At 31.8% G+C, this 24,234-nt stretch overlaps 1 protein-coding gene across 1 annotated transcript in view; it reads left to right on the forward strand.

The window, feature by feature from the left end:
- LOC107845728 (coiled-coil domain-containing protein SCD2-like) overlaps nt 1-23,829 on the forward strand; it is a 166,026-nt gene extending 142,197 nt beyond the window's left edge. Inside the window, exon 18 of the mRNA XM_016690199.2 lies at nt 23,465-23,829. Within this exon, the coding sequence (XP_016545685.2) occupies nt 23,465-23,583 (119 nt within the window). The 3' untranslated portion in view covers nt 23,584-23,829. The remainder of the gene's footprint in view (nt 1-23,464) is intronic.
- The last annotated feature ends 405 nt before the right edge of the window (nt 23,830-24,234 follow it).

Consider the following 24,234-nt stretch of genomic DNA (forward strand, 5'->3'; position numbering starts at 1 on the left):
ACATCACAACCTTACACTTTAATGCCAAGTCACAGGACAATCCAAAAGCAAACTTTCTCATTTTGAATCTCATGTTAGCCACTAACTTTGGAGCATAACGAGTCCACTACTTAAATTTTAGAGCATACTCCTTCAGATTCATCTTTCCTTAATTCAAGTTAACAAGCTATTTGGTCTTAGCTTTCCTCAACTTCTTAGGAAAGATATGATCAAGAAAGGCCCCTGAAAATTTATCCCACAACGTCGGTTCAACATCATCACCCCTTATTACTTCCTACTCCTCATACCCCTGATAAGCTACATCTTTTAATTGATATGCAACAAACTCTACGCCTTCAGAATTAGCAGCATACATTACCTTAAAATATTCTCCATCCTATCAACAAACCACTGAAGATCCTCATCAACCTTAGAGCCTATAAAGGTTGGGGGATTTAACCTCATAAACTGACCAACCCAAGTGACCTCAGATGAATTATCAACAAAAAAATTAATCAAACAATCGAGTTTGCGATGTCCCCAACTAAGTGAGAATATGAATAGACTGACGGAACTTTGTATTATAATTATCTCCCCGAGGTACTGATCATAAGTATCATCATCCTAAAAAACTCGAGGGGGACTAGTAGGGATTGGTGGAACCCCATGTAGAGCAGTACAATCTAGAGCAGTGACCCTAGACTAGGTTCACACTATATAAAAGATGGAACTCCTATCACATTTTCCTTATGTAGGAAAGAGGGTCCAAGAGATATTTTAGGAATGTCAGATCTTTGAGAAGGCATGATCAAAAATGCGAGTAAGCCAAGAGTTAGAGAAGTTTCAAGACACCTAGACTCTATAGCTTAGAATAGAACACAAGAAAGGAAAACATTCCTAAATGCCTCTTAATCCCCCTTAAAAGTGTGGCGCACTACACATATATAAAAATGACTTTACTTGTCATGACTTTGTGGACACTCAACGATCCTGAACCGTGCTCTAATACGAAGTTAGCCACAACCCAAACCAGGGCCTAGTCGTGATGGGTATCTCTAGCCCACTATTAGATGGAGACCGCCCCATTATCTTGACATCTAAAATATAATAAAAATTTATAGTAGAAGCCAACCACACATAATGATGAGATGAATATAAAACTCAAATAAAAAGTAAGAGTCAAAAAAATAACCAACCCACACTTGTCCAGAAAATCCTCTAAAATCAAAATATCAACTAACTCAGGACATGCCCTCAACTATGACAAAAGTATCTAAAAGAAATACTTAGTGAATAAAGAAACAAACAAAATGATAGGCCTTTTGAAAGAATGAAGGTTCAACACTTCACAGCAGATCCATAGGAATATCGAGTCACCTAATGCTAAATAAGAGAAACAGAAAACCCTTCAGACCCTACATCATGAGCTGATGTAGCATCTAGGGATCATCAGTAGGATAAGCACTGATATGTAACTCAGGAAAAGTGATAAAACAATATCAAAGCTAAAAACCAATAAAAATAATATGCATAATAATTATATATACAGATATAGGATACTAGGATAGAGACAAGGGTCATGAACATAAGAGTTTAAACCATTAACCTGAATTGTGCTAACTCTAACTTAATGACACCCATGGGCTATATGGATTTAGCTCCCCCTATTGAAAGGTCCCCAGTGCATGTTATCCGCATGAACTAAGGAATCCAAAGGAAGGACTAAAGACACCAAGGCTTTAGCTATTCCAAATTATAATGCATGAACCAAGCACACAGTCATATAGATCCCTATGGTGGCAAACGTAGTTTCCAGTATTTGCTCTTTTAGGACTACACCTTCATGGTGAGTTGAACAATTTTCTTTAAGCCCAATCTAAAATAATTTGCACATAAACCTAATCATTAACCCAATGAGTCTTATATTAAGGCATTTACCACTTGATGTCATCACACTAATTATGCTTCCAAGCTCAGATAATCATGCCAACCCAATCTATGTAATCATTTAACTCCTAAGTTCCAATTTAAAATCTAAACCACAACAACCAAGGGTCTTTCAAATCTATTTTAACCATTTATCCATTAATGCAATGCAATGGGTTCATAAGTAAGTTGAATTATGCAATTATCCTTGTTTAAAAATTAAATTTACAAAGTGGGTTGGGGTTAATGACACTATAAAGCGAAAAATTCACCAATTTGGGGAAACCTAATGCACCAATCCTATCCAAAAATCATAAATTTAAAGCGTAAATCAACAATTTAAAACATGAAAAAAGTAATTCAAGTAATACCATTCAAAACTCCTCAACCCAATTTTAAACCCTTAAATATAAACTACATAGATAATGAGTAAATAATTGCCACAGTATAAAATTAAAGTTAGGGAATGAGATACCTACTTGAAATACATAAGAAATTAAAGCCAATTTGATGTTTGAAGCTTGAATGATGAGTCCATTGTCAAACCATTGGATGTTCTTGTGTTTTTAATATAAGAGAGAAAGAGAATAATTTGATTTTTAAAAACTGAAGGGAATGAGGTTTTTTTAATTAAAGGTCATACAAGGCGTAAAAATACCAAAAGCCTTTCATCCCAATTGAAAAAAAGACTACACATTTTTAACTCAGCAGTCTGGCACGCTAATATTGCGAAGGCTATCCTACGTGTCACACTATTATCACAAAAGTTATGCCCCATGACATGTCAATATCACAGACCCTCACTTCTTCGGGGTCCCAAAATGACCTCAAATTGCTTTCTAAAATTCCAAAAAATTTTGTAAATTACCCTTTTAGTACACCTAAATAAAATTTAACTTAAAAATAAATATTACGAACATGGGGGGAAGAGGGGGAGGGGAGGGTCAAGAATAAAATCATTGAATTTTTTTGGGGACTTACAACTAAAGTCTCTAAATCAACAACTAATCGAACATGACCACTAGTTCCACTAGTGAAAAAATATATAGTTGCTCGAAGAGAGCACCAAGTACTGTATAAGTATAATGTACAATGAGTATTCATAGAGTATCATTGAGTGATTCTAGTATAGTAGTGGTGAGGGTTGATCCTTGAAATTCTAATTTTTTATACTTAAATAGTTAGAGATATTTAATAGATATAGAGTCGTCAAATAAAGAGAAGATTAGTTAATAGAATCATAAGAAATTATGAAATCAATATAAAAGGAGATATCCACGAATGCCTTAGTGACATGGTATGATATTAAAATCAAAATCATAATGTAATAATATTATAAAATAAAATGCATTGCCCATAACTACACTCATCTAGTAACATCAATACTCTAAATACATACTAAACACCACATCAGTGTTTGAAGCATTACTATGTTGGGAGGCGGTGTTGTACATGTAGCAAACAAATCATCTGCACATGTAATAACTTTAATGTACTTTTCAAAATCATTTGGATAATCTCAAAAAAGCAATTTGTAATCAAGTTAACTCATAACTAGAGCATATGCCCTGAACATGTATATATCATAGCTTGGAATGAATGATCCCCACATGCCTAACATAACATATCCAAATATCATATTCAGTCACATAACAATGCATGTTACATCAATTTTAATAAAATATGATTATAAGCTTACCATGTCAGCTATATGCATATATCTCTAAATGACACCCAATATGATAATAATATTCACATAATTATCACTTATCATAATATTTCTTTTAATTTATCAATTAAACAAACATCTCAAGAAGTTAAAATACATGTCACATAAATCTGACATACTACCTTGTGGCCATATAAGCACTTGTGATCTCACTTAAACATCACCACTAAACCATACTTCATTTATTAATTGTTAAATTGTAGAAATCATCATTCATTTAAGGTAAAGTCTTAACTTCCCATTATCTAAAGCATCACAAAATCAATAAATAACTTCACCCTTTCGTAGAGTCTTTGAACACTGTAAATTTTAAAATATGAGTTCTACGAGATCAAACAAAGCTATCAAGATCAATATTTACATATAAAAATTTAGTAAAAAATCAATGAAAAGTAAAACCCGTGTCCTCAAGTCAAAATTAGAAATTTCTTTCAAGTCGTTTAACCCATACCCTAAGGTGTTCCTAATTCAAATTACATGTCAATTTGAGCTTTAAACTTTCAATTAATAATCTATTAAATTAGCACTAAAATCCTACAATATTCTTAATAAATCCCAAATTAAATGACTGAGATAAGCATGTATTCATATGTAAAGTCCAAAACAGAGATTATAATCTTAACCTAGTTGAATTATGAAAATCCCTCAAAAGTTACCCAAATCCAAGTTGTAAAATTTCCAAAATGGTATTTTATAGAGTTTGAAATGGTGCTATTTGAGAAAAAAAATCAAAAATGTTATCTTCATATGTCAAAGTTTAAGTGGATGCAAATATTTTTCATAGCTTTCACATCTGGTGCATTGTTTGTATTTTTTTAACTCATTCTTTAAATACCTTAAAATTTACCTAAATTGTTCTAGATACAATCTAAATGCATGCATCACTCCAAAATCACCTTACACACCTATTCGAACACTTAAATCAGTAATATGAGAGCATCTAATCAACCACTTGATCATGGTCAACTCTTATTCATCAAAATAATAGTTTTGACTTAATCATTTTGAATTATTCTTAAGACCCTTGGGACCCATCCAAATGAATACACTAAGTTTAACATTTACATGCATCAAGCTTAACCCCCGGAAGTGGCTGACACCTAATGCTATTATTTTACCTACTGAACCCATAATGTAGAATTAATATACAATATAAATCTAGACATGAATAGAAAGCATATTTAAAATTATTTGAGAATCGAGTTTTGTAATGAATTCTGTTCATAAATCATAGTTAAAAATTTAAAAGGCAAACAAATGTCAAAGCTGTAATGTGCGTTATATCAACATACACACTATCAATGAAGCTATAACATAAGTAAATACATTCTATTGGGACAAGGAAAAAATTATATAAACACTTAAAATGACAAATATAAACATTAGGTCCTTAGATAACAAAGTGAGACTAACCAAAAGTAGGATGTGAAAAGTCTATTATACTGCTCAAGCATTTATATATATACCTAAGGTTGCATCATTTAAAATAAGTAGTATATAAAATTTTTAAATGGAACCTGACTTAGTGAGACATAGCTAACATGTGAAGCTAACTTTATAACTTAAGATAAAAGGTTAAAGATAGAATAAATCATAAGCTTTGAAATTTATTAAGCTGGGCTTGGTCAAAAAAATTATTTTTAATCTATCATAACTCATACTAATAGTTATTTTGATTCATAATATATCATACACTTTAGGTTGACTCAATCAACTAAGCCACGTCATACCTTGTCGGGTATGAGACATGTATACATGACTTAGGGATCCATAGTGAGTCTTTGCCAGGGAGACATAAAGAAGTCACTTGAATCAATGGCATGATGCTTAACCTACGTTAGTAAACGTAGTTTTATATATTTATCATCTAAATTCATATCTTATCTGTGTTAACTATTACACCAAAAATATCATGAAATAACTTTAAGCTTATATGTCATAATCTTGCATAACACCCTTGAAAACATATTTAGCTTGCAAGCACATAACTAATAACATAAATTTTATATATATATATATATATATATATTTCTTTTCTATATATGTATATATATATATATATATGCATATGTATATATATTTATATATTGTAGAAATCATGGAAGATACATATTTAGCTTGGAATACCATAATTAACTATGTAAATAATATACATATGTTATCGAGACCATGAGAAATTATAGTTCAAATTTCATAGGATAAAACATAGGAAAACTCTTCAAGTTCATAAATCATAATTTCAAATCATATCATAAATCATAAGGTTCATGTTTTTGATAGATATTCATAGGATTCATGCATTGGAGAAAATTCACTAAATTATATTTCATCATTTTTGAAATCTCATGGTGAAAAAGAATAGACTCATAGAATAAGATTTTCATAGAGAATAAGCGATATCGTAGGACTTCATGTATTTATAAACATTCATCATGAGAAATTTGACCTTTTTCATACATACATATTAAATATTTTATAGAGATGATTACATAGACTTGAAAAATGAATTGTGGAGAGGAGTAATGATACTCCCATACTTAGGGCTAGCCTTACATACATTGAATTGATCTAATTGAAACCCTAATATTGAAGAAAAGTTCCAAAAGTATACTGTTAAACCTTGAGAAGAGTTCTCTTAGAAACCTTAAGTTTTGAACATAGATTAATTCTTAGGATAATTAATCATATGTTAGAATTACAAAGAAATTGTGAGATTATGCTTACCTTGATATGTTAGGATCTATAATATCTTTAATAAATGGTGCGCTCAAAATCAAGTTTGAGCCTTAATGGTAAATTCTTGAAAAGTTTTAATACAATGTATAGATTTCATGAATAAGAGGTATTAATTTATGTTATAAAAAGAAACAATCAATATTCTATGGACAAATCATTTATCTTGAATGATGGATGAACCTTAGAGAAGTCAGGGTCTTGAGAGTTTCTCTTTTTAGTGCAAATTTTTAGATGTGGGGGTGAACCACAACATTGTGGTACTTCTATAATATTTTTCTTATGAGTTATCTCACAACTGACAACCTTGGGCATGCTATCATGCATCTGATAGCTTGGGCGTACAGCTGGTACACAACTAGGTAGAATCCAGTTAAAACAAGCATAACATTTTACACAAATATCAAATTAATGATGACTTATTACATTGAAAATTAGATACACATAATTTTAATTTTATAGTTAGTATACCAATTTACTCTTCTTATTCTCGGAGATATGGTTATTTAAAGATGACCTTTATATGAACTTATGTGAAAACTTAATCGGTAGTGAAGCATTCAACTTAACTTTGTGCGATGTTTCCATATGTCCTTAATTCATATCCAATACCTTACCACAATTACAATTTGAACTTTACACCTAGTCGTAATTAAATTCATTGGATTTTAATCTATTTACATACATGAAATAGTTTAAACCATAGTCCAAAAGTTTAAGGTAATACAATATCTCTCATTAGGATCATTCATCCTCGTATGATGGTCATGGACCAAAATATAATCTAAATTTGAGATTATTAAAAAAATTTGGCAGAGTTTCATTTATAACATGAGTAACCTAATCTCTCAAATTAATGCTAACTTACTAAAAATACTATCATAAGCCTCACAGGGCATCAAGAAGCTAATTGACATAAGGGAATACATAAAAAAATAAACATGGCCCCTATTAGTCTCTTAAATCATAAGAAATGATGTTCTCCCAAAGATTCCTTCCTCTTCATTCCTCATTATAGACATTATTAATTTATGAAATTTATAAAATTTTGAAAACAAGAATGATATTGAACATTAACATGTATAACATCAACACATTGACCATTTAACATGGATTAATAGAGCTTGGATTACATAGAATAGGAAACAAGTCTAAAATACATAAAATGGAACATGAGTGCATTGGACATGCGGTAAGAATATGAATTTAGCCTTAGACATTTTCTTCTCATATTAGGGACGGATCTAGATATTTGCTTTCATAAAAACTTCAGAACTTGTCTTTTTCTTGGGATATTTTTATATTTAACATTTTCTACAAAGAATGTCTCATACCTAATATTGGTCTTATAATATATTTTTTATGGTTAGTTTATTCTTGACATATAGATTAATATATTTCACCTTCGATAGCATGACTATTAGACTTTACAATTAGCAAAACTCTACCTTTCTTCCTCTTTATACCACGTTCTTTATTTTTTTCAATTATAATTACCATGTGGTCATATATAAAAATTAAGCTCTAAGTCTAACTAAATATTTTTATCATGTTCTATCCTAACCGAAGATACAAAGTGATACATTTAATTCGACCATGCTAGTCTAGATTATTTGGTTCTTCTTTAAGTTCTCCTTAGGAACCTTCATCTTCGAACATTGATTAGGTCCTTGGTTTTGTAAAGTTTGACAGAGTCTCTATTGCATCTAGAGTTATTGTCATGCCTCGAGTCTAAATCCTAGACGTAACAGTGCCTAAAATGTCAAGTGGTTCTAAGCTAACCCTTGATACAAGCATAATTCATGAGCAACTAAATGGAGATACACAAACTAAAAATTATTTTGTGGAAGCTCAAACATGATAAAATGTGCAAAATAAATTTATTGAAAGACTAAACTTTTCATATAACAACTATATCACAAGGAACTTGAAAAACAAACTAGATACAATTCTGACTTATGTTCTATGAAGCATATACTAATAATGAATATAGATATTCATGACATGATCCCCAACTATCCCTAATTAATACATATGAATAAAATGAAATGCTATGATAATTATTGATTGTGTCCTCAAATAAAGAGAACTCTTTATGTGCTGACTGAAAAACTATGATTAATCTGATCATGATCCCATGAGATAGCACTGACACCTACAATAGAAATGATGTAGTATGAGGAAAGTATGTAGTCAGTACTTTAAATGTACTAAGCAAGTGACATATGCACTAGTCATGAAAATTACTTAAAACATGATTTAAAACTAAGGATATAAACTATTTATTATAATACGAACTAAATCATGTCTGTATTGAAATTATGTGAGAAATAAAGAAATATTTGAATAATGATTTAAGTATTTCAAAAATTAAAAAGTTGTAGAATCATAAATATTTCTTATAATCTAAAACTAACACAGAAACACAGTAAAATTAGTGTAACTAAGGCATAACTCATAAATTATACTTACTTAAAATACATGACCCAAAATGAAAATTCATAATATTATAACTGAAATCACATAAAAAATCTCAGAATCAATAAAACTAGGGGTCTAGTACAGTAACTATGTAAACTACTTGTACGGGAGAATATATTAACTGTCCTAAACCATAAGAGATAATGTGGAGTCTAATATATATGCCTCATCCAAAGGATTTAGTATACGTATATAGATATAAAGGCATGAACGACATGATTATTAAACTGATGCCTAATTAAGAGAGCTAAATAAACCTATGATGGGATGTAGTTCTAGGGCTTTGAGTGAAATTGGGGCTCTATTTCAAGTCGGTGCTAATTACTACTCCCAAACTAATAATATATGGACAACTTATGTAAAACTAATATTCAGAAAATAGTCATGAACTAGTTCAAATTACGGTTTAACTAAATTTTATCATATTCAAGACTAGTCATGCTAAATTTACTAAATTTTGGGATTATGTATTCATAACATGTCATGTCGTACTAAAATAGACTAAAATCTATCATATCATGCATAATTCATTCTAAAATAAACTAAAGTCTATAAAACATGCATAATACTTCAAGAATTAAAATAACTGAGTTAAAGCCATCTAAATAATACACAATAATTTTTATTGGGAATCATTATCATAAAACAATATGAGAGAACTAAATTTGAGAATTTGGCATGATTTAATGTGAATCCTAGATTATGAGCTAGTAAAAATTATAACTGAAAATCATAATTTAAAAATAGGGTTTGGGCATAAGGGTGATAGTAAACCCTTATTAAATTGCCCATATACCTTGTTCCAAAAGATTCTTGAACTAAAGCTTTGAGGATTTGAGCTTAAGGATGAACCCTAGGTTTTGGAACATTGAGAGAACTTGAGAGATTTAGAATCACTTTTTTTCTAATGTTTGAGAGTTTAATCAATGTTAATGTGGTATAAGTAAATTGATTTCCATTTAATCGCATTTAAAAATCAAGATGATGTAGTATAGGGCTTTAAAAAATGAAAAAAAGACCAAATAATCCTTTACAAATTGCATAAAAAGTTGCTGGTGTGTGATACCAAGACTCAAGTCACAAGTCGTAGGTTGGGAGCTGGAGTCATGATTTGACTCATAGGTTTAGGCCTGTGCTTCACTTTTTTTACATTGATCATGAGTCATTGGTATGATTCGTACCTTTAACCAATGACTCCTATTGTTGAGTCTTAGTCACTACTTGATAAATTGGTAGTGCTTCTCTAAAATGGATATAACTATTTACTCTGGAATTGAATAGATGTGCGTTTGGGTGAGTTGGAAAGAAGATTCAATATCTTTAATTTGGTATATATTAGGACACTTAATATTTCATATTCTAGGAGCAATGGTCGTTTGAAGGTGACTCTAGTAGGATCTTAAACTAAAAATTAATTAGACGAGGAGTTTTCAACTCAACCAAGTGTTTCAGACTTCTTATAACCTTAATTCATATGAAATAATGTTACCATATTAAAATAAATAATCCTAGTACTATGAACTTGGTGAACCTATTTACGGTTTCAAAGTACGACCCATACTATGAACCTACAACTCAGACCAAGAGTCTGAGTCTCTAGAAGTGTTTTGTGAACTCTTAGGTCCTTATATATAAGAGTCATCAAATGACATGTATCAAAATTTCATGAATTTTAATAAGGAGTCATGGTCACTGGTAGTAAGGAACAAGGTCGGAAGAACACCACAACTTGATCCCACGAGTCATGGTCCTTATTATGACTCATACCAAGAGCTATGTTACTCTGAAACTTAGAATTTTTTGATAATGTCTAATCTAAGTCTGATTACTAAGCATGGGTGCTTTTGACGCCTTTTAATATCTCCCCTTTTGGACCATTCATCCTCAAATAAAGACTAAAACTAACCTGAATTGATAAGGAAGGAACTACTAATTTCAAAAGTGATTATTGAATCAAAAACCCTAGTCATGATAACTAGTTTGACTGGGCGTAGGAACTCAACTACACACGCTGAATTTGCATGCATACAAAGAATTCGAGGTTGACTGCTAAGGACGTGAACCAAAAAGTAACTATAGTAGAAAAAATATTACCTAGGTCTTTCTAGTCAAAATTCACTATAACATAATGAAGAAAGAATCATTGGCATAGAGTAAGAATAAGACTAATATTCCTTGAGCAATATGATTAGCTTTCAAGCTTAGGAACATCTTTCGACTATGCTCCCCCTCTTGAATTATACACTTCATTAGCTACAACTTATATATTTTTACAGATATGACTACTAAAATATGGGTCTAGCTTTATGATCTTATCATGTTCAAGACAAATTTATAAGTGTGAGGTACTATATCTATGGTGACCATGCGAGTCTAACTACATGACTCCATATTCTATATCCACTAGAAGTTTTCATCCTAAAAATATTACTTGTTGCCTCTTTTTACAACCAACCAGAGTTCTAACCAAGGTGTCCCTAACAACCAAATGTCATCATCTGTAGGTATATCAACAAAATCATTCAATCCTATTGCTAAACTACCATCCAACACTACCAAGTCATAAGGAGGATCATTGAAAGACTAGAATATGAGGATCTTGATTAAGAAGGATATGGTGAAATTATAGCTTAATGATTTCCATACCTTTGACATTTAACTGGGGACTGAGGATTATAAAAGTAGTTATGAATTTGTTTGAGATATTTGATCTGAGAAATACATGACCTAGTGTGATCTCACTGTTAGTTAACGATGCATCATGTGTACCTAAAACTAAACATACCATAAAATATAAGTGGATGAGTCATGAACTATATGATATGGAACTGAAATTCATAGATTCATAGAGCATGACATTGACTACTGAGTGAACTATTACTTCTTCTACTAGTTACTAAAAATGGACATACATTTGCATAAAATTCATGAATATGAGTTATGTTCATGGAGCTGACATGACAAATATGAGTAGAGTATTGTAGTGATTGAAGTACAATAAATATATTAAGTTAAAAATGGGTTAGGTATTTTCCTCTCCTAGCTCTATTCTATAACTCACTAACAATACTACTAGAATTTTAAAACCTAACTTAGTTCTTTATTCCATCATCTCCCCTTTATACCAACAATGTCATTCGATGTTTTCATACCTCTTCAATAATCCAAAATTAAACTATAATTATTTACTCTAGTGGTCTGGGTACCATTATGCACTTGAATGCTAAACTCACCCAAAGACTATAGACATAAGACCTTGTTGGTACTTGCTTATGAGATACTAATCTTAATATCCTCTTGCCTCTGTAGTCATCATTACATAATTTAAAATCTAACTAACAAACATTACCAATTCCCCTAATAATTCAAAACCTGACCTTTCTTCTTAGTCTGCTAACTCCATACCTCAAGGTCAATAACCATTATGGATACTAGAAACAAAACCCATCCTGAGTGTACGCCCTTTGTATCCTAAGGATATTAACTAGGAACTCTTAACACTTACTAATGTACACCCTTAGTTTTCCAAGGATATTAACTAGGAACTCTTAACACTTACTAACTTAGAATCTTATGAAGTATCACAATACCCTCAGTACACACCTTTTCTTTCTTGAATTAAAAGCTTTTTATCTCTATTAGTTTGATCTACTACAATTAAAAAATAGATTTTAATACTTAACATGATTAATCACAAAACTTATCTTATACTGTATTAAATTACGATTGTTGTATAGAAATTAGGGAATGTTAGTCCACTCAAAATATAAAAAAACCAATCTTAATCATTTTCTCTATCAAAATTCAATATATATGTGCACTAATTTTCACGATCCCACTACACATCCTTACTACCTCATTATGCATCTCTTCCCTAAATGGGATTCAAAATATTTCAAAAATTATGGGCTATCTTTTCAACTCAAAAAGTAATGTCGAATTCTACAAATCTCTTAACCACTCTATCACTCTAGTCATTTCCTAGGTTTAACCTTTACTAATGTACTGGGATACTCTATGTCATCATAACCAGTAACTCTTTCTTTATAAGATTTCATAAAGTCTACACAAATCATTAATGGCTTAATGGATATATCACATTATCTGATTACTCTAGTCGATCACTATTCCCACTTGCTGGTTACTATATTCCTAGATTTGTACTTCTAGCTCTAAGATAAACATTACAGAATGATTCAATCTGAATGCATACTTCTTCCTTCTTTAGGGTCATCTATAGTAAGGATCTGAGAGCACATATTACTTTAGCTCAAACATATGATTCTTGTGAACTAGAGTGAATTCTTTCAAATTACCAAACTTAGAAGCACTAATTGCCTTCTCTCAAGCCCTCGTACAACCTTATAATTATTGTAGGATCTATGTGGGAAAACTTTCTCAATAGGAATTTAAATTTGACTATTACTATTACCTCAAGAATGAGGCACAGTCAACAAAAATTGAGCAATGTTTGAATCTGTACAACTTTTTTAGAGAACGACTCTACCATATGATCTGAAATATGAAATAATAAGTTTTTGTAAATGCTTGTAGCCTCGTAATTATTAGTTTAGTGCATGACATCCATAATCAAGGCTCTACTTGACATGACTACATAAGCACCCTAGGACACTTGAACTTTTTTGCTTTGATATTAAGTTTTCATGCCCTGAATTTGCACCCTATACAAAGCACGGTGATTAGAACCATAAGTGGTCCCAAGCTAACCTTTGATACTGGCATAATGCATGGGCAATATAGAGACATATAAACTAAATAGGAAACACTTGTGGAAGTTCAAGATTATAAAATGGAAAAATAGAAGAAATTTCTAAAAGACTAAAAATTTCATATAACAGATGATGATGAACAAAATGAAAAACAAATTGAAAATAACTTTGACTGATGTTCAATGAAACCTTTTCCAATACTAAGTATAGGTAGCCTGGACATGACTCCAGCTATCCATGATCAATACATATGACCAAAATAAAAGACTATTATAAGTTTTTTTTACCCAAATTTTCTTACTAAATTTGAGTATTAATTTTCTATTGAAGGAAAATAAAAGTAATATTATAATTACTTTAACTTTTTTGAAAAGGAAAATATAAATGTCACAACCCGAGACCACTCTCTAGTTGTAACATGGTGCTCAGAGTCACAAGTGACCCAAGCTAAACACTAAGAATACTAAAGAAAATTTCAAGATACTGAGTAAATGAAAAATTGAAATAGAATGATCATAATAAAAGCTAATCAAAATTGGATGTCAAAACTAAGACTGTTTGAAATAATCAACATGCTGAAAATATAACTGTCAATCTGAAAGCTTCTAAAATCATATGAGCTGTTACTTCAAGTCTCCAAATAACTCCAACTATCTAAAAATAGGATTTTACTAAAAATAAATACTGATAAATGGTCATCGAATGATGAATACTCACCAAACACTGCTGATATGATGTAGAATCTTACTAAGCACAGTTTGGATGCTGAACACCTGAACCTATGTTATAAGACTATATAGTGAAAAAGAAAGTATGCGATCAGTACTTTGAATGTAATAAATATGTGTGATGGGAAATAACTGATATAGGTTTAATATTATGAATGTGATGTGGTAAACTGTAATAAGACCAAGTAAAAAACATGTACTGTACGATAAGCTAAACCGTATAAAAGGTCATACGAGTATCTAATCAGAAGTTTGACTATGGACTGTGGGGGCTACCATTTACCAAACATATCCTAATTTGACCTAACCTAGATCTAACGTATAACCTTATTTATATGGGTGTTCAATACCTTGCCAAGGGTTCAAACACTAACAGACATGGATCCACTAAATTGATATCCGAAAGGACTAAGGTGTCAAGCCTGGTTTGATGGGTGACCCTTTAGAACTTATGGTGTAATCATAGTTCTAGATCTTATGGATTTTAACCAAAGGTCTTAAAATAACTAACAATAAGCCTTTATCCCTATGTTTTCTCAGTGCTAAGTATTACTCCCAATGGAATGACACTGATAATTGAAAATGCTTAATAATAGTAATATTTTGTAAATCTATAATTAATACACTATGTGAGGGAATTAGATACATGTAAATTGGATGATATAATATTCATAAATATATGGGTGAAAAACCAAGTCATCAGATGTTCATAGCCTGTCATCTCTAAAGAATGCAACTACTTTGACAATTCTATAATTGAATGTAATAAAAAATTTCATAACTCAAGCATAAGAATCAAGAATTTATCAATATACTGAGAGTTAATAGTTATTTGTATGTAAATATTCTCAAAGTCATGAGAAAAATATATTCATGGTTTAGTATAGCAAGACATTGAAAGCTAAAAAAATTCACACTTTTCATGGAAACCCTGATTAAAGAGTGGATTAAACTTGAGGAATTGAGTTAACTTTAGGGCTCATGGGTGGAAGAGAGACCATTTATGAAAAATCCCACATACTTGAGGTTGAAAAACTTTATGACACCTTTGGATTTGGAGCCTGAAGTTTGAGAACCCTAGCCCTTGCATGAAGGAAAAACATTGCCCCTTCTGTCTAAATTTTCTAAGTGTCAAGTGAATTAGGAAATATTAATAATTCAATGAATTTTATGACATGAGAATATTTGGATGACACAAGACTGTAAAAACTTAATTAATTAAGGAAAAACTATTACCTTAAGATGAAACTGAGTTACAGGGGAAAAGATGAGTCTACTTGGTTACCATATCTACGTTTGCTCCCCAAGTAGCTCCCCTAACTGACTGATTTTACCCAAGAACCTTTACCAAAGCAACTGCCTTATTTTCAATTTATGAACCTGAAGGTCAAGGATCTCGACTTGGACCTGTTTGTAAAACAGATTTGATTTTACACCCATATTCTCTAAGGCACAAGTGATGCTGGATTACCAATGTATTTTATTAATAAGGACAAATAAAAATGGGATGTGCTGATACTAAATCTACAGATAATTCTAACTCAGAGTCTACATTACCATAGCGACCCAAAATCTTATAAGGACCAACATAGTGGGGAATGAACTTTATCTTCTTACCATATCTTTTCATCCCTAGTGATGAAACCTTCAATTAAAAAAGATTAGTAATAACTAACTCAAGTTCCCCCTCCTAATATCTGTATAGAATTTCTTATGACTCTGAGATAGTTTTATCTTTTCTCAAATCAGCTAAACTTTCTCCATAGCCTCATGAATTAAATATCCCTATCAAGGTAGCTTCACCAGATTTAAATAAACCAATAGGAGACCTACAATTTTTACATAAAGTTCTTCACACAGGGTCATCTGAATACTGGAGTGGTTGCTATTATTATAAAAACACCTAATCAAAGACAATTGATAATCCCTACAACCCTTAAAATCAATCACACAAGCTCTCAACATGTCATCTACTATTTGAATGGTCCTCTTTTATTGGCCATCTATCTGTGAGTGAATAGTCGAACTAAGATGAACTTGGGTATCAGGACCCATCTGAAATGTCTTCCAAAATCAAAAGGTAAACTGAGTACCTCTATCTAAAATAATTGTCAAAAGGAATCAATGTAACTTTACCAACTCCCTAAGATAGAGTTTAGCATAATCATTGGATAAATATGAGGTGTTAAGTTGCAAGAAATGGGCCAATTTAGTCATCTGGACCATGATAACCCAAATAGAATCATGTTTCCGACTAGTATGAGGAAACCCTATAATCAAGTCCATATTCACTAGTTCCCATTTTCAAGTAGGAATTCTAATATCCTGAAGCATACCACCAGGTCTCTGATGCTTAACCTTAACCTGCTGTTAATTTGTACACTTGCCACAAATTTTGTGATGTCCTTTTTCATGCCATCCACCAATGGACATTGTGTAAATCATGGTACATATTTGTATCCACTATCTCAAGTTATTTATATCTAGAACACATAATTTGCCCTAAGAACAAAGAGCACCATCTGCCTCTTAGGAGAAAACCTCTACCTTATAACTCTGAACTATTTCTTTTAACCAAATAAAAATATGATCAATAGCTTGCTTTTCTTTCACCTCGACTATCAATGAAGATTACAAACCATTCTAAACAAAGATAATACATTGGGTTGAATCAACCAACCAAACTCCCAATGTAGCAAGTTGGTGAACCTCACGAACTAAATCTTTCTTCTCATCCTTAATATGAGCAATACCTCACATAGACAATATAGTAAGAGCGTTATCCATAACATTAGCTTTACCTAGATGGTATAAGACATTCATATCATAATATTTCAATAACCTTAGACACGTTCTCCAATGAAGACTTAAATCTTTCTAGTTTGACATATATTGAAGGATCTTGTGATTAGTGAACACATCAACATGAAACCCAGAAAGACAATGTCTCCAAACTTTTAAGGCAATAACAACTACTACCAAGTTAAGACTATGAATCAGGTAGTTCTTCTTATAAGGATTGATCTGTTAGAAGCATATGCTATAACATTTCCTCACTGCATCAACACATAATCGAGTCTAACTTTTGAAGAATCAAAATAAACAACAAATCCATCCGAACTCTCCAGTGAATTCAAAACTGGAGCATAGGTGAGTCGAGTTTTTAACTCCTAAAAACTTTTGCTCAAGAATTAGACAACTATAATTTGACCTTTTTCTAAGTCTGTATGGACATGGGAGAATCAATAGTAGAAAATCATTTAGTAAATTATATGTGGTAACTAGCTAAAACCAAGAAACTCCTGATATAAAATAAAGAGTTGGGTTTAGGCCAGTTCCTTATTGCTTTGGTATTTTGAGGATCAATTCAAATTCCTTCATTGGAAATAATATGACCAAGGAATCCTAATAATTTTAACCAAAATTCACACTTATTGAACTTAGTGAATAACTAATGATATTTAGTGGTCTACAATACAATCCTCAAATGGTTTGTGTGCTCTTTTTCGCTCCGAGAATAAACAAGGATGTCATCAATAAAGAAAATGACAAACAACTCTAAGTACTACTTGAACACCCTGTTCATTAAGTCCATAAAATATGTAGGAGCATTCATTAGTACAAAAGATATAAAAACAAATTCAAAGTGACCATACCAAGTTTTGAAGGTTGTCTTTAAAATGTGGCATTATTTGAGCTCTAACTTAGAAAATAATTAAAACCTTAAAGTTTGTAAAATAAGTCATCATTCCTAGGCATGGGATACCTATTTTTGGCCGTGACCTTGTTCTACTGACGACAGTCGATGCACATTCTGAGGGAACTATCTTTTTTGCACACGAAAAAAACTAGAGTACCCATGGAGTGATATTAGGCTTGATAAAACCCTTGTCTAGAGATCTTTCAACTGTTCCTTTATTCCTTAAGCTCAATTAGAGCCATTCTAAATAGAGAAATTGAGATATGTTGGGTATCTGGAAGGAAATCAATACTAAAGTCAATTTTCCACTAGGAACTCCAGGCAGATCCTTAGGAAATACTTCTAGAAATTCATTTACCCCTGAAATTCACTCTAGTGTTGGGTTTTAAACATTGAAAATCCAAACAAGATCATAGATGTACCTTTTGGAAATCAATGTTTTTTTCCTTAAGGAAAGATACCAACTGATCTATAGGAACTTAGGTACTACACTTCCACTTTGTGACTAGCTCATTGGAAATGGAAAATAGAATACTTTATTTCTACAATCAACTGAGGCATTTTTAGAGTAGAGACCATCCATGCCAAGAATAACATCAAAATCTGTCATGTCTAACTCTATAAGATTGACTAAGGTGACTTTTTAGGAAATTATGATTGGGTAATTTCTGTATACCTGTCTAGCTATGAGTGAATCACCAACTATAGTAGAGACCGAGAAGGGTTTTGAAAGGATTTTGGGACTAATACCAAAGTCTACTGAAATATAGGAAATTATGAAGGAAAGTATGGATCCAGGATATAATTGTGCATAAATATGAATATGAAAGACTTGAACATACCACCAACCATATCAGGATAACCCTCCTGATCTTGTTGAGTATAAAGAGAATAAAACTTATTTTGACATTGTATACCAGCTGCACTAGATAAGGAGCCCTTCTGAGTCAGGCAAATACTGGAGTTGCTGAAGAGTTAGTTTGACTTAGTTGAAAATAATCCCTATCTCTTTGTAGACACTAAATATTTCCTCAATTTATGGCCTATCTTACAACAATCAAGACAACCATCACCACCCTCCATATAATCACCTTTGTGGTTCTTACCATATTTCTTGTAAATTGGGTTAGTACAAATATTATTCACAATACCCAAGACTTAGAGACTGGTGCTCTATTTTAATTTTCCCACCAAACTTAGCCACTTGAGCACTAGCTAAAAATAGGGATAGAGCTAATGATTTTTGGTAGAAATATGAACAATTACCACCATCTGACCTCTACTAAGAGAAATTAAAGGTACCTATTCTGGCCTTCTTATTATCCTTTTCTTTCTCTTTGATTTCCTCCTCTTCAATCTATTGAGCATGAACCATCAATCTAGATATGTCCATCTCCCTAACCAACATAGCAGTTTTATACTTTTTTAACCACATCTCAAAAACACCTAACACAAACTTGCTCAATCGAGTCGTAGAGTTAGCAACCATAGATGGATCATATTTTTCCAACTAAGTAAACTTAAAAAATTCTCCTTCACACTCATGTTAACCTAATTCAGATTTATGAATTCCTACACCATGGCATTCTTTAACTCAAGTGCGAAGAACCTGTCTAGAAATATAGCAAAAAATTCATCCCACTCTACTGATCCTATATTTTCCTCTATATCATCATTTTATTACTTGTACTAGGTATGAGCCACTCCTTGTAACTACTCAGAAGCCAAGTTTGCACTTTCAGTCGAAGTGACACCCATGATCTCAGTAACTTTCTGAATACTATGCAAGAACTCCTGTGGATCCTCTTTAGAGTTAGAAAGAAAGAATACTGAAGGATTAATCCAAGTAAAGTCATAGACTGTGGATGCGACCATATTAATTATTGGGTTGGCTGGTGCAATAACTTGCTAGTTATTCTAGGTGGTAATGATCTAGTCCAATGCAATGTAAGTATCCCTAAATTCAGAATAGGAGACTTGTTTGTTTAAAGGATTTGCTGGAGCTAATGGTGGTCCTTGCTAATTCCCAATACCATTGGCATTCTTATTCCTTCTTTTGTTAGTTCTCTTGGGAGGAATCTTTTGTAAACATATAAAGAATGAGTTATAAGAAGGTTTTAATCGATTTCACACTTTACCACATGCTATGAATATGAAAGAAGTAAAACTTTTCCTAAGTTATTTCATAGATTCTCACACATAAGTATGGAACACTTTACAACCTTGAATAAAACTTTACTTAACACAACTTTCATACACCCTAGGAAACTTTAAACCTGATGCTCTGATAGTAAGTTTGTCACGACTCAAGACTACCCCTATTCATAACATGGTGCTTAGAGTCACACTGACCCCAGCTAACCCATGGCCTGAAAAAACACGAAGAATGTTGGAAAAAATTCATGAGATACTGAGCGGAAACCAAATTTATATGACATGATCATAATAAAAGAAAAATCAATTCTAGATGTTAAAATTAAGACTGTGTGACATAATCAACATGCTTAAAATATAACTGTCTATCTGAAAGCCTCTAAATCATATGAGTTGTTGGAAAAATCCCCCAATAACTCTAAATGCCTAAAACTAGAATATTACTATAAAGATATTGATAACTACCGCTCGAATGATGATGACTCACCAAATACTATTATAGTGTAAAATTGTACTAGGCATAATTCGGATACTGAACGTCAAAGTATGTGATCCGTACTTTATATATAATAAGTATGTGAGATGAGAAATAAAAGATATAGGCTAAACATGATTCATGTGATATGGTAAACTCATTGAAGACCAAAAACTAAATCGGTACTATTTGACAATCTGAATACAAGGTCATATAAGTATCTGAATCGGAGCTATGAATTATGTACCGTAGGAGTTACATTAACTAACATACCATAATCTGAGCTAATCAAGGTCCAAACTTTAACACCAATTAGATGGGTTTTCAGTACCTTGCCAAAGGTATAAACACTGAATGGCATAGATCTACTAAACTAATGTCCAAAAGGACTAAGGTGTCAAGTCTAGTCTAATGGGTGACCCTTTAGAATATACAGTGGAACTATAGTTCTAGGGCCTAGAGACTTTTAATAAAGTTTCAGCCTAACTGACGGGTGAGCCTTCGTCCATACGTCTTCTGAGTGCTAAGTACTACTCCTAAATTAATGACACTAATGCTCAATAATTGCAATATTCTGAATATAAAAATAAATGCACTATTTTAGGGAATTACAAACATTTAAAATGGATTATATAATATTTATAAGTATATGCATGAAATCCTAGGTTATCAGGTGTTCATAACTCGCGATTAATGAAAAATGCAACTACTATGACAATTTTACAAACTAATTATAATAAGAAATTTGATAACTCAAGCCCAAGAATAAAGAATCTATCAACATACTCAGAGTTCATAGTCATGGGTATGTAAAGATCATCAAATTTATGGGAAACCATATATTTATGGTTTAGTCATAGTAAGAAACTGAAAGATAAAGGAATTCACATGTTTCATGGAAGCCCTATGTTGAATGGTGGATTAAACTTGAGGAATTGAGATCACTTTGGGACTCAATATGTTAAAAGGAAATTCATTGATGAAATTTTGCATACCTGAGGTTGAAAACCTTGATGACACCTTTGAATCTGGAGAGTGATGTTTGAGAATCCTAGCCCTTGCTTGAAGGAGAAAAAAAACCTCTTTTCTCTAAATTTTCTAAATATCGAGTGAATTTTGAGGAATGCGAGACTTGGGGGTGATTTAGAATTATTATTCATCCCTTAGGTAGCTTAAAAGATGTAATTTTGGTGTTAAAAGAGTGGAAATAGTCCAAACAACCCCTTTAAAATTGTCCAAAAACTACTGGGAATAGCTCTAACGATCCTAGCTACGACTCATAGAGGCTAGCAATAAATCATAGCCTGAGGCATTCATGAGGAATAAAATTTTAGTCCTCTTTTCCATCACTACAAGTCACCCTATGACACGTAGTGTCTCACAATGACCTATAGGGTCTAACAATGATTTGTAGTGTTTGAATCATTGTCAGTGGCAACTTTGAAATTGCTTCATTAAATTGGCCATAACATTTTACTCTGATATTGAATTAAGGTGAAATAGAATGTGCTAGAAATATAATTCGATTATCTATCATGTGGTGGGTCTTGAGATCCAAAATACCTTGTAATCTAGGATTTCTATAGTAAGATTCTTCATATGAAATCAATTGGTTAGAAATGTTTTGACTTGACTTTGAGCTAGGAGTTATTATGGCCTTAATATGTGAATAAATCACTTATTATACTACTTAAATATGATGTTTTATTTTACTTGTTCGTGAAGCATGGTCCTAATCTTAGATTGGATTTTCGAGGTGTTACAATAGAACTCTTTCATAATTAGGTGGCCTCTTTCTTAGAGGAAAGGTTTTGTACCTTTATAAATTGAGGATCATTCTTCTTATTCCTTAACACAATCGCACCCATAATGTAAACATTAAAAAAGTCTGGTTTAGGAGGATATGTCTCCCAATACATTTTATGTTTTTTCAATGTTAGTTTTTAATATATAGGTCATTTGATCCAACCATATTAATAATATGTTTTTGTATGTTTTTCTTTGTCGCTGAATTATAGCCTCTATGGTTTGCAACTTTAAACTTATGCATGATGCCATCTCAATTTCTAACCTAACAAGTGGTATCCGAGTCCACTATTCAACAATCTTATTGTCTAATGTTGCAATGGTCAAATGATTTAATGAGGTTGAGTGCACGCTAAAACAATCTTAAATCAAGTTGCGATCAATTTGACGATACTGGTTGTTTTAAAAAAAGGTCATACTTCATGTTGAGAAGAAGTTTCATATAAATTTTCAACAACTTGCTACTATATTTATAATAATAAAGCTCACTTTTAAGTCTTCAAAGGGATATAACATTTTTAACTCAAAAAGGCCCATACTGTTTTAATCCAAAAGCTTTATTTTTAAGCATGCCAAGTAACATGGATGAAGATTATGTGAAGAATGAAGATCATACATGTAAAGAAGGAGGTTAATATTTGTCAAGAAAATCAATCCAAAAGGAGAGATTTGTTAGAATTCTTGCCTTGATTTTCTTATAAAATTTGAGTATTAATTTTCTATTAAAGGAAAATAAGGGTAATAACACAATTAATTTTCTATTGAAAGAAAAATATAAAACTCTTCCATAATCAATTGATATATTACTTTTAGGATAGGTTTTGTACCTTTATAAATTGTGGATTATTCTTCTTATTCCATAGCACAATTGAGAGGGGGATGAGAATGCATAAAATCAATTAGGATCTCCCACTAAACCAGACTCTTTTAACGATTAAATAATTTACTATTATGATATTAGATGAAACATATATGTACTTTTGATGAAACTAACTAAATTGAGTTTTTTTTTTCACATTGCAGTGGAGCGAGGACTCATAGAGCTAAAGAAATTGGGGATTGAAACTCAATTATGGAAAGAAACTCGTAGATCAATAGATCCAGAAAAAACTAAGAAAATGCAAAAAGAAAATGATTTTTGACAATAAGTTGTTTTTTCCTCTTACCTATTAATACTTTTTCCTCTTTTCGTTTTAGGTTTTCTTAGTTTATTTTATTATTTATATATAATTACAGATTTCTGGTAACATTCCTTATAAAGTGTTTATTCTTGTAATACTAGAAATAATGTAAGAGCAGATAGAAATCTTCTGGTGCACTATTTTTTACACGATGCATAATATTGTAAAATAGTATAGATTGTGAATGTGTAATAACCCTTCAGGTCATTTTCCATATTTCCACCTATTTTTGCCGTTAGAGCTTTCCTACAGCTACCCCGAGTCATTTATGACTTTCTGTGATTGTAGTTTGGTCAACGGGTGGTCCATTTAATTTTCGAGTCAATTACTTGTTTTGAATTCTTTGTTGGTTCCAAATGGGTATCGGACAAAATGCTTTAGTCAAATAACCTCGTATACCAATTCTGACTATTTCAGTAGCTCTAAAATATGGATTATAGGCTAGGGAGACTCCTGGTTTAGGTCCCGAAGCACCCGACTCATTTCAACCTATTGGTTGGAAAGATAAGAAAATGGAATATGGGTGTGGCACTGTTGAAACCCTGAGGGTTGCACCATATAGTAAGGGACCAGGTCCCTCAAAGTCAATCACAGGCAAAATAGAGTAAAGCA

Source organism: Capsicum annuum, chromosome 10 (assembly GCF_002878395.1).
Source record: "Capsicum annuum cultivar UCD-10X-F1 chromosome 10, UCD10Xv1.1, whole genome shotgun sequence".
Taxonomy (NCBI): Eukaryota; Viridiplantae; Streptophyta; class Magnoliopsida; order Solanales; family Solanaceae; genus Capsicum; species Capsicum annuum.